Source organism: Peromyscus leucopus, chromosome 4 (genome assembly GCF_004664715.2).
Source record: "Peromyscus leucopus breed LL Stock chromosome 4, UCI_PerLeu_2.1, whole genome shotgun sequence".
NCBI classification, from domain to species: Eukaryota; Metazoa; Chordata; class Mammalia; order Rodentia; family Cricetidae; genus Peromyscus; species Peromyscus leucopus.
Window position 1 is genome coordinate 148592923 of NC_051066.1, and position 12710 is coordinate 148605632.

The 12710-nt window shown below is 53.0% G+C and overlaps 1 protein-coding gene across 1 annotated transcript in view; it reads right to left on the reverse strand.

Moving 5' to 3' along the window:
• Cdh22 (cadherin 22) overlaps positions 1 to 12710 on the reverse strand; it is a 123793-nt gene that overhangs the window by 45679 nt on the left and 65404 nt on the right. Inside the window, exon 3 of the mRNA XM_028868488.2 lies at positions 11291 to 11585. Within this exon, the coding sequence (XP_028724321.1) occupies positions 11291 to 11585 (295 nt within the window). The remainder of the gene's footprint in view (positions 1 to 11290; positions 11586 to 12710) is intronic.

Below are 12710 nucleotides of genomic sequence, written 5' to 3' on the forward strand. Positions count from 1 at the left end.
GTAACTGTTACGAGGCAGAGTCTCCCTGTCTCTTCCCTGCCGGTTCCTTCCATCCCACAGACAAGTCACAATGCTGGGCTGAGTGACTCCCTGGGGATATGGCTGAGCTCACTCTCTCTCTCCCTGACTGCATCCCAGGGACTCCCTCGGGGATGCTGGAATCATTTCCCCAATCCGGGATTCTTTATGGTAGCCATTACAGTTAATGCCAACACATGAGGATGGTGAAGGGTCAGTGATTTACCACGGCTCCCCCAGGCCCTGAAGAAATGGCTTTCTTAGACCATACCTCCCTTTCCACCAGTCAGGAGCCCCCCAATTAGTAGAAAGAAGGGTGCCAGGCTGGAGGCAGCAGTAAGATCACCTTGGGGTTGTCCCCAAGGTCAGTTGGCCGTAGCTTCTGCCAAGCAGCTTACCATGACCATCATGCTTCCATTTTTTGACCTCATGTTAACTCTGTGACACAGATGCAGGGGTGAGTGGGGAACAAATCTCGCTTTCTGGCTTTTGTGTAAGTGCTCACACCATGGCCCAACATCGAGTCACCAACGTGGTGTCAAATGGCCCTCAGAATTTCTAAAAGTCAGTGTGTAGCTCTCATGAGTGGAAACACATGGTCAGAATTATTACTCAACAACAGTGATGGCATTACACATACAGAGTAATTGCTTCATACCACCTACTGTGCTGTGAGCCCTTTACATACACCATCAAATGAAAACCACACAAAAGCCTCGTGGCTAGACCTGTGAAGATCTCCAGGGCCAGATCACTAACACCAGCGATCCTAGCATTCAAGGGGCCAAGACCAGAAGTTACCCTAAGCTTGAGACCAGGCTAGGCTACAGAATGAGGTCCTGTCTCAAGAAACAAACACACAGACAATCCACTTCTCAGATGAGGAAGCTGAGGCTGTTGGGTGGTAGACCTCTTTATCTCTTAGTATCTCCGCTTCCCCACTTGGGAGGCAGGAATCAAGAGCGCTTTCTGCTCTGTTGGGATCCTGTCAACACAGTCCCGTGTTCAGCACCAAGGACAGCGCAATCCAAATTCAAGGGCCTGCATGTTGGTGAGGCAGGATTTAAATGAAGGGTGGATCTGATGTCAAAACTCATGTGTTCTGCCATCCGAGTAAAAGGAGGGGATTGACAGAAGTTGAGATGAATAGGTAAATGAAAGAGGGAAGATTCTGGGAAAGCATAAGGAAGGGGGGAAGAGAGGAACACAGGAGAGGAAATCCTTAATCCAGGTTTTTCAAGTCAACCTGTCCTAGATGGGCTGGGATGGAAAGATGGGAGGGTCGCTGTCCAAGGTGCTGTCTCGATCCTCCTGCCTGAGAGCTGCTTAAGACCCTAAGTCAAGACAAGCACTAGGAGAGGCCACCTGCCTGATTCTTGGATAAACGGGATCTCAGGACTCACGTATCCATGCAGAATGTTAAATATGGGAAGTCTGGTCCCTAGAGAGCACAGATTCCGATGGTGCTCAGCCTGGCCGCACATTTGAATCCTCTGGGAGCTTTAAAATAAAACCGACGCTGAGCCTCGTCCCCGACCAATTAAATAGAACTCTGCGGGTGGAGCCCAGGCAAGGGCATTTTTTTACTAGCTCCCTGCAAGGCTCAGAATGGATGCACTGTGGATCTGGTCCCTAACTGAACCAGTAAAGAAACTGAGTAACTTGAGGGCTCAATGACATCCTGAGGTCATTTCTCCAGTACGCAGTAGGGAGCGATTCCAACCCAGACCTTCCTGGCCAGGATGTCACCCTCCAGACACACTGCACCTGCACTGGAGGTGACATCAGAAAGGACAGCAAGCCTGCCTTGTGCCCCTCCGTCCTTAAAGACCCTCCCAGCTGAGGTCAACCAGAGAAGTGGCACCTTCTAAGGGATGATGTCCCTCACACTTCCAGGGAATGTACGTAGGCTCTGGCATCAGAGTTCTGGGTTACATCCCAGTGTGTCCTCACCCTTACATGCCAAGCAAGTCCTCCCTCTGTTTGGCCTGTTTCCCTTTGTGTAATCTGAGACTCTGGGGTTTAGAGGTGATGGATTTAAGAGGCCAGTGGGCCGAATGTGTAGTGTGTGCTTCATTTTCTGTTCTCTGGGCAGCCAGGAGGCACTTAGAGCTATGTTCTTGGCCCCGAGTAGGAGACTCCTGGACATCAACACCAGAGAGAGGGGACCCGCCTGTGATTCATCTCTGATTTACCCTGATAGCTCTGACATCATCCATCCTATCTAGTCTCTTAATACAGGCTGTCCATGGGGTACAGGAGGCCCCAGCAGGCTCCTGGAGAAGGTGGTACTGTGTGGGGTGGAGCTGGAAGGCAGCAGAGGTAAACTCTCACTCCAGTCCTTCCTTGGGTCCCACAAGTGGCCGCAGGAACCCCACCCAGAGGTTCCCCATCTGTAAAGAGTCCATAATATTTTATCCCCTCATGCATCCAAGGATGTGGAGACCCCTTAATGAGATTAAAGAGATTAAGTGCTTTGGCGAAGCTTAGAGTCCTCCCCTGGCTGAGGCAACCAAGTGTCATTATTATGAAGATGTTTCTAATTGTCATCTCGCAGCTTCTTTTTACCTCCTCTGCTACCCTGCTGGGTCTGGGGATACCCTGGGCTCACATTTAGCTTCTCCAACATTTATAAAAACAGAATCCCACCCCCTGCTGCTGCCAGCACCATGTGGAACGCTTTCTATTAAAATTTAAAAACCACTTGTCGAGTCCCTGGGAACACTCAGGTTAGGCAGGAAGCAAGCCCCTTCTCCAACTCCGCCCCCCTGCCTCCTCTCAGCTCCCTCTCGGATCATCACTTATAATGTGGGCTGGCTGGGCTGGTCTTGACCTTGCTTCTAGCTGCCCAGCTGGGGCGCCCTAATGTAGATGAACGATCCACAGGGGACGCGGGGGATTTGGCTGCAAGCGAAGAGGAGGTTGCGGGACGGAGGAGGAGGCCAGTTCAGAGACCAGCAACGGGGAGGTGACGCAGGAGACGAGGGCGGGAAAGTGGGTCAGGGTGCAGAGAAGAGGGACAGATACTTGGGGACAGAAAGTGGAGCACAGAAACGCTGTAGTCACAGAAAGAGAGGAACTGGAATAGAGGGGGCACTACACCAAAAACGGGGCAGCGTGGCGTGAAGCGAGGGACGAAGGGTGAGGTCTAGCCTTGAGAGGTGAGAGACCCTTTCACAGAGTTTTTGGACTTGTTTCCCTCACCCTAACTTCCCTTGTGGATCCCAGTCTTGTCCATGTAGGCAAACCCTGTGTGTGTGTGTTTAAATGTTCCCCCGCAAAGGACTTTCCTGATACCCCACATTAAAGCCCACAAGGTCTTCTGACCTCTCTGCACTCAGTGAGGCGGTCGCCATGGAGTCCAGCGACCTTGTTTGTTTGGGATACTGATAATGTGACATCTACAGTCTGGCCAGTGGCAGAAGGCAAATGGGGTGGACGGGGGAAGGCAGGGGGCGACAGAGAAGGCCTTCTTTTATCTCTGCCCATTTTATGTTGTGAGACAAGAAATAAAGGTTCTCCGGAACCTGGAGCTCACCAATTCAGCTAGACTAGCTGACCGGCAAGCCATGGGGACACGCCTGTCTCTGCAGTCCCCAGGACTTGGGAGGTGCAACATGCTTCTGGGTTTTCCATGAGTGGCGGGGATCTGAACTCAGGTCCCCATGCTTGCACTGTGAGCACTTAACCCACGGAGCCGTCTCTTGTAACTCACCCACACTCAGCCCCTCACCACCCGCAAGACCCCCGTGCGTTAGACCCCTGAGGGAAGACTGGCTTTATCAGCTTCGCACTGGGTGCCACGTTGGCCCAGAACCCAGCAAAGGAGCAGTGTGCATGCTTGAATGGGTTGTTTTCATTTCACTTATTTAGCTTTAGTTTTGAATTTTATTCATTTTTATGTGTGTGGGGTGTGTGTTGGGGGGATCCATGTGTGCCATGGCATGTGTGCATGTGGAGACCAAAGGACAACTTTGTGGAGCTGGTCTTCTCCTTCTGCCTTTACATGGATCCCAGAGCTAAAGCTTGGGTCATCAGGCCTCCATAGCAGGCGCCTTACCTGCTGGGCTGTCTTGCCAGCCTTTGAGTAGCTTATTGGTGGGATAGACAAGGTGTGCGTGGGCATGCTCCTCTCTGTCCAGATTACCTGCGGTCCCTGGGAGTCGACTTCGAAGAGCCGGGGCCTCCTCTCTGCCACCTGTCCCCACCAGAAACCTCCCGCTCCATTGCCCTCCAGCGGGGGAGTAAGAGCTAGTGCTGTTGCTAGGCAAGAAGATGTGGCACATATAGATCTTCCTGGACTTTAATTAAAAACATCTTTAGAAGTCGTCTCTGCCGAGGCCAGCGATTGATTCCTGGCGTGGGCCCGAGGGTTGCTGAGCCACACTCTCTCTGGCTGCAGATGGGACAGTCGGAAACTCCCCGCTTACTGCTTGCTACCTCCTGCAAATGATACCCTTGGGATCCATCCTGTCTCTTGCCTTCCTCTTTTCCTCTCGGTTACCACCCCCTCAGGCCCCAGATTTGGGAGACAGGCCGCATGCCCTGCATGCCCTTATGCTTTTATTTGCACTCTGCTCTTGGGCCTCGGGTTCCTTAGGTGCAAAACGGGGGTGTCAGCACTTAGGAGGGAGCCCATGGAGGATGAAGTGAGATTGGGGATGCGAGAGAGATTTCAAGCTGTAAAGTACTGGGCAAGGAAGGGTCATGTCTGTTCCCCTGAAGAAAGCCATGGATGCTGAGCCCAGAAACAAAGAGTTCTGGTTCCAAGTTCTGTCTCAGGCCTGACTGTGGAGCCTCAGACAAGTTACTTTATCTCTCATTGCATTTACTTCCTCGTCAGCAGAATGAAGACAGTAACACCTGCCCTGCTTATTCCCGGGATTGGAGGATAAAGGCGAATCACTCTGTGAAAGCAGTGTTAGCTGATAGCTATTATTTACTGAATATCCCAAGAAGTGCTGGTTGTACTGCAAAACAGCCTCCTTCTACCATTAGAGATGCAGCTCACAGGGGACCTGGAGCCGAGGGAATGGGACTGTGGCAGAGGTCTGCAATGTCCACACTTGGTTGAACCCCAATCCTATGGTCCAGCCACACCAGTACTGCTGTGATGTACACCATAGCTCCCGCCCTACCCTCACGGCAGACATCACTAATCTATTGTGGCATTCCTTTCTGCTGAGCCCAGATGAAACCTTCAGACTCTCCAGTCACTACCAATTGATCGAGGTAGTTGCAGGAGAGGAAACTGAGTCGTCCCTAGGCTGAGGTTGAGATGGTGTTGTTTATCTGTGCACCATGCACACCCAGTGCAGGGTGTGAAATGGGTACCAGGAATCCAAAGTGTCTGCTCACTTTCTATCTGCGGGTCTCAATACAAAGTAAATTCCAGCAAACATTAGCTATGTCCTTGTCCTTGGATGACTCATTGCAGGCTCTCAGAGTCAAGTACGCTGGACGCCATGCATGCAGTGGGTGCTAATAAACACTGGTGGGTTTCACTGTTCTTTGCATTTCCTGCAGTGCCCAGAATAAAGCAGTGGCTAATAAACACCAATTGGATCTAGGCGTTTTCTTTCTTTCTTTCTCTTCCCCTCCACCCCAGACAGGGTTTCTCTGTGTAGATACGGCTGTCCTACTCTCTGTGTAGATCAAGCTGGCCTTGAACTCAGATCTGTCTGCCTCTGCCTCCCGACTGCTAAGACTAAAGGTGTGTGCCACCACCACCTGGCTGAGGCTCTGTGTTTTCAATGGTGCCAAGTGCAGTATCTTGCATACAGTTGGTATCAATGACTGAAGAAGCAGAGCTGGGCCTGGAAGCCCAGGAAGAGGAAGATACATGAATCCTCTCACTGTATCTGAGCCAGGTTGTGACACCCCAGAGAAAGACCCTGGGCCCCCTACATTGAAAGATCACAGAGGTCAGCCTGATGCCCCAGAGGAAGACCCTGGGCCCCTTACATTGAAAGATCGCAGAGGTCAGTGCTTCCCGACTCACTGTTTGCCAGCTTCCTGCAGCCCCAAGCTTTCATCCCTTCCTCTGCTGACACGTCTTCAGGGGATTCTCCATTACAGACTCAGAGCCAGGTGTCCTCTCATGCATCTCTACCTAGGTTTACAGTGGACACCCCAGTCCTAACCTGCCAGAGAGTGAACGCTGTCCCAGCTTGTTCCCCCTTCCGCGGCAGCTCCAATCCCGAGCTGCTCCGAGCTCTTGCCTCTCTCCCCAACACCCAGTCCTGCACTGACCCCCCTGGGCTCCGTCTCTGAAACACACCAGCATTCTTCTTCCTCACCACCCTTGCCATCACCTCTCACCTGCCCAGCCAGAGCCCTTGCTAACCTCCCTCTCCATCCTTGCCTCTGTGGTCTATTAACAAACAGCCAGATCATTCTTTTTAAAATATGCACTGGGTCATGTCACCACATCTCTGTCCCCATCCCGCTCAGCTGCCGCTGAAAACCTTGCAGCAGCCACAAAGTCCTATGTACTTCATCTTATGACGCTTTTTCTGAGGTACCCAAGCACTGTCCGCTGCCTCCCTGTCTCTTCTTCCAGGTGTCCTTGAACACAAGGTGTCCCAGGGTCTTTGCACCCATAGCGTCCTGTGCCTACAAGGTCCTTTGAATGTGGTGGCAGTTCAAGCGAGGTACCCAACCCAGCAGCAGCTCCTGGGAATTTGTTTTCATTTCTAACAGTCAGGCTTGCTGGATGGGAAACCCTGGGGGTGTGGCTGGGGTGGAGCTCCGAGGTAGAGTGCTTACCTAGCGTGCATGAGCTGAGTTTGATCCTCAGCACTGCAGAGAGAGAAGAAAGAAAGGAGCCCCGGGGGGGATAGATGTGGCAGTCTGTGTTAACTAGCTCTCTAGGTAATTAGGGTACACACCAGAGGTGAAAAACCCTGCTTCATTCATGCAGTTCCCTTCCTTCAGTGCGTGATTCAACACTCTCATAAAAAGAATTTCCGGGGCTGGGGAGCTGGCTCTGTGGTTGAGGCGCCTGCTGTTCAAATGTGAGGACCTGAGTTCTAATCCCCAGACCCATATGAAGCTGGATGAGATAGTGCACATTTGTAGTCCCTGTGCTCCCATAGCACGAGATGGGGAACGGAGGCAGGAGACTCATCAGAAGCTCACAAACCAGCTAGCCTGGCCATACAGTGGCAAACAAAAGACCAGCTGGATGGCAAAGACCAGCACTGGAGGATGCCCTCTGACCTGCGCCCATGCTCTCTGTCACACACAGAGCACACTCACACTCTCGAACATGCACACACGGTACATAGACCCCCCAGCATACATCTAAAAAGGAGAAGAATTTCTACCAAACTCTAGCCAGTCCTGTTCACTCCCTTACCCCCTGTGTGACCTTTTGGCGATCCTCAGTGCAAGACACAGTGCCTGGCATGTGCCCGTGGTGTGAAGGACCCCTGCCCCCAATGCTTGGCAGGTAACTCTGACCTCAGGAGGAGGGCAGGGGCTTGCTCAAGGTCACGGGGTATCAGGCCTGCCAACCACTGAGGACTTGCTTCGCTGCACCAGCCCCAGCGTGGGCTGGCATGCCCCTCCTCAGAAGCGTGGTTCACTGGCCCCCGGCGCACTTCCCTTCTCTTTTAAGCTCTGAGTGGTTTAATTTGCGAGCACAGCTGCCTTTCATGTCGCAAGCTGCGTCCCTGCTCCCTCTGATCTCAGAAGCTGCCGCTTGTCGGCCCCGCCCTGCTCAGCCCCGATCAGGAGGCTCAGTTAATTGTGACTGATTTTCAAAGCCGCCTGGAGTCTCCGTGAGCACCCAGTGCCCGGATCCACTTCTTCAAAAAGTTACTCAAATAAATCAACTAATTTAATTTCTGCCTTTTCCCGCCCCCTCCTCGGTTCCCCGGCTTGTCCAGGGTGAGTCACCCTTTCTTCTGAGTGCTATGTGAGTTCAGGCTGGGACTCAGGCCAGTGCCTCCTACACTCTGTGGGACCTGAGATGCACTCTTGTCCTTCTTCTGAGTTCAGTCTCCCCGTCTGTGAAGCAAGACCCTCCCCTCTCCGACAGCCTGGAAGCCCAAGGCAGGGAGGGATCAGTGGCAATACTCACTGGCTACAGAACCCAATGTACCTTCTCTTCCCTCTGGGTCCTGGGGCTCCCATCTGTTCAGCGGGGGGGGGGGGGGGGGGGCTGACACAGACCTGGCATGCTAATTAGTCAGGTGAGGGTGAGGTGGGGACAGCAGAGCCAGCGTGGCAAAGGTGGCCTGCTTCTTCTGCCTGCCCCAGCCCTTCTCTGCAGTACGGCAGACAGGACTCCCCTATGGCTCCCCTGAAAGTCACTTAGCTGTATGGCATCAGCTCTCTCCAGCTTTCTGGTCTTTTCTGTGCATGAGCGTGCAAGTCAGAGAGCCAGCTGAGCAGGTGAAAGTACAGGGCAGGCAAGCCTGGTGACCTGAATTGAAGTCCTGGGCCAACATAAAAGCAGGATGTGATAGCAGAGAGCTGGAACCCAAGCATTTCTACAGCAAGATGGGAGACGAGGACAGGAGAGTCGGCCGGCAGCTCAGGGCCAGCTAGCTGGGAGTACACAGCGCAGCAGTAGACACAGGAGAGAGCCTGCCTCAAGGCAAGGTGGAAGGCTGAGCCAGTCAAGGTGCAGCAGATGATAAAGATGCTTGTCATCGGGTCTGCCCACCTGAGCTCAATCCTTAGAAGCACAGTGAAAGGAAAGAATAAACACCCCAAATGATGACCTCCACACATACCCATGGTTTGCATGCACCTGAACATGATATATATGTATATATAAGTTTTTAACAAAAAAACAAACCACAAGTCAGTTTTGGAAAAAGGTAGACAAGACCATGTCCTCTTGGGCCTATAATTTAACAGGGAGGGCTGCTGGGCCCGGGGAGTCAGGGATTTGAGCTGCCGCCTCTGGCTTGCTGGCGACCTTGGACATGTCACCGCTCCCTGGGCCCCAGTTTCTCCATTTCCACAGTTCATGTCCAAGCTCTTGGCAACTCTGGAAGGTCCTGGGTCTTTGCCACTGCCAACCTCCTGGGTATTTTCCCAGCCCAGAGCTCCCCGTGAATCGATTTATTCGACTGGCAGTTTAAGCGTCTTTGCTGTGCTTCTGGACGAGTCCTTCCATCCGAGCACACCAGAAACCAAACTCCCACTTTCCTTTCATCTCCCAGAGCTGTTCTTCCAGCTCAGGAAATGGAAATTCCATCAAGTTCACCACTCAGGTCAAAATCCCAAACGCAAGCCTCGAGTTCTCCCTCTTACATCCAATCCATTAGCAAACGCCTTCAGCCTAGCTTTCAAAACACCATCCACCAGCGACCTCATTTCATCCCTTCCAGTGCCACCTTGAGTGGAGCCACTGCCAGGTCTCATCTTGATAACTGCAGCATCCCCATTTAGAGCAACCAGCTCCTGGCTTTGCCCTCCCCATGCCTGTCACTTCTCCCTGGGACAGCCATGAGATCATGTTAAAGGTAAGCCAGACCCTGTCATTCTTCAGAAGGGGACCCAACATGGCCCACCTAGCATGTGCAGAATCAAAGGTCCAGCCGTAACTATTATCTAGATGGCTGCGTGATACTCAGGGAACATGACCCCAGGGCCTTTGCACATTCTGCTCTCTGTGCTCATCTCCCACTCACCGCTTCAGCATCACCTCTGGGAGGCTTCACTGTACCAGTCATTCTTCTGCTTATTAGTGCCTGTCATCTCTAGCCAGAACATGCTATTTGTGAATATATGGACTCTTGTCTATTTCCCATGCCATGGCAAGCACACAGTAGGTACTCAGCAAATTTCTTTTAAATGAATACTGTATGTCAACAAATGCATGGACGGTCATAGGAACGCACGGGTTTTGGTACATCACTCAGTTAGCAAGCATGTACACATCACACACACACATGTACCTGTGTATATGCAGAGCTCACTCCTCTTCTACTCTATTTTCCCACTATTTCTTGGTGCCGCCGCCCCCCCCCCCCTGCCGCCGCCGCCGCCACATTTTCTCTGGTCCGCATTCTCCTTTGAATACCAGTGATCTGCTTATTGAGCCAAATTTGGCCCAACCTGGATACACCGGGCTGATAGGCCCTCCCCCAAATACCTAAGTGTTTCAGCTTCCGATGTGTAGCCAAAGGGTGGGAGAGCCAGAGAAAGGTCAAGCTAGCTTGCATCTCCAGGAGACGATAGCCTAGGACCTAGGATGCTGCTCTCTGCCTGCCTGCCTTGCAGACCTCTTTGGCTAATATGGTGAGGCAGGGGTGGCAGCTTGAGACCCACAACCCCTGACTCATCAGTGTCCACGAGAGACTTAGGAGCCTGGGCTAAGTGGAACCTTGGTGTTCAGAGGGCTGTCTGAGATCCCACCCATGAGCAGGTGGGGCAGAGGCATGCTGTGTTTAGTCTGGGCACACTGTTCCATTCAGATGTGTTCTGAACAGGGCTGTCTCACATCTACAGGCGGTTGTGTGTTTCCTTTTGTTACCCACACAGGTTGGGTGTGTGTAGTGCCCTTGGGTGTTTGCAGCCACACTCAGCAAAGTGTAATTGATTCTCTCGGTGCCTCATGTGGGCTGGAGTACCCAGGCAGCAGGGCCTCTAAGCTGGGGCATCCCAGTCAAATGAATGAGGCTGTCTCAAACTACACCCAGATGTGTCCCTGGCTACACCTAGATGATGCCCTAGCAAGGTGACACCTGCTGAGGTTACCCCTGTGTTCATGGTGGTGGCTGAGCTTGTCCTATAGCTTGCTTTGCTTGGGGGCTGTTTCCTGTGCCTGTGGTGGGTGGCTATGTGCAGGTGTGAGACCGTGCTGGGATCTGTGCTGGCCTGGCTGTTGCCATTTTAGGCTGGAGAAAATCCAGCCGTTGTGTAGGGGCTGCGTCTGTGTGCAGCTGGACTCTGAGGGAGAGCTGCGACCATGTCAAACAAGGCTGGCACGTGGGGTTGTGCCTCTGAGCATACAGTGTGCACGTGCCTAGCTGAGCTCGCATGCACAACTGGGTTTGGGTGTGCAGCTGTACCTGAGCATTCAGCTGTCCCTGAGTCCACAGACAGGCTGTGTCCACATGGGGCCTGGGGGTACGGATGCAGCTGGGGTCAAGTGTGGGCTTTGCCCAGCTATGTCACTGGGAATGTGCCCTGTTCCTGTCTGTCCTCTGTGCCCTAGGGACGGCCACTCTGTCTCTCCTGTCCCTCCCAGTCAGCTCATGCTTGGAGCATCCACCCCCCCCCCCAGGCCTCACCCATCCCCCCAGCCCACCTGTAGGTGATAGCTCAGCCACACTGCCAATGTAGGGACCGTGTAGGAAGCGTGGCTCACTGTCGTTGATGTCCTGCACTTTGATGATGAACTCCGATTCGGGCTCCAGCAGGCGGTTGGTGGCGCGATCCCTGGCTTGAGCCCGGAGTGTGTAGAAGGTTTTCTGCTCCCGGTCCAGGCGCTCGGTGGCATGGATGTCACCTGTCAGCTCATCAATCAGGAAGATGGTCCCTGCACCCTCGCCAGAGATGGTGTACTTGATGGTCCCATCGCCTTCATCAGAATCAGAGTGGATCTGAGGAGGTAGGAGGAAGGCGGGGTGGATACTGGAGAAGGTGGAGGATTTTCTCTGACACTGCCCCCCCCCGAGTCCCGTGGGGGGCTGTTCCTAAGCACATCTCTCCCTCAACTGAACACGGAGAGGCCCAGGAGCTATGCCTGTGCCCATCTGAGCTTTACACCCTCCATGAACTCTTCACCTGGGATTCACCCTACCCTGACTGCCCCCCCAATTCACCTTCCCTAGGCCCCCAAAACCATCAGCTTTAGATGATAACCACTACCCCACCCTACCCCTTCTCAAAAAACTCCCATAGTTCCTGTTGCCTTTAAAATGAAGTCTGGGACAGCAGCTTGCTTAGCCCTGCAGCTCTAACTGTGTGCTCATGTATATGCCCGTGTGTGTGTGTGTGTGTGTGTGTGTGTGTGTGTGTGTGTGTGTGCACATGTCAAGGCTTGTGGAAGAAGGTGTCAGAAGACATCCTTAGGTGTCATCCACGGTGGTTTTACTTTATTTTTGAGACCATGGCTAACCAGCAAGCCCCAGGGATCTCTTTGTTCTACACCCCCAACTCTGGGATTACAAGCACAGGCCACCATCATTGACTCTTTTCAAATGTGGGTTCTGAGGAATCACACTCATGTCCTCACGCTTGCTCACATGACAAACACTTTTCCCTCTGAGCCCCCCTCTAGTCCTGGGGCTCCTGTCTTGAACACTCGTCCTTGTTTCTCTGCCTACTGAAAATCCATCTGCCGGGCAAGGCTCTGCTCACTTGCCACCTGGCCTGGGCAGCTTTGCTGGGTCCCCCTCCAGGGTCTCTAAGTGCATCAAGCCATCATCATCATCATCGTCATCGCCATTGTCCTTGCATTCAGCCTTGCAGGATCACCGTTCTTGCACTTTTCAGACCTCCACGTGCGTGTAAATGACACCGGCAGCTTTTACAGTGTGGCCCTGGCTCATTCATTCTGGGGTGGGGCTTCCCAGTTCACAAGCCCTGAGCTGCTCAGTGACCCACTTTGCACGTTAGTCTCCCCTGGCTTCATTACAGGTCTCCGGAAATGGAAGGTGGGTCCGTGACTTGTCATTTTCTGGGGACCGGGAGTGGGAGGGGGGGATGAGATTGCAGAGACACCT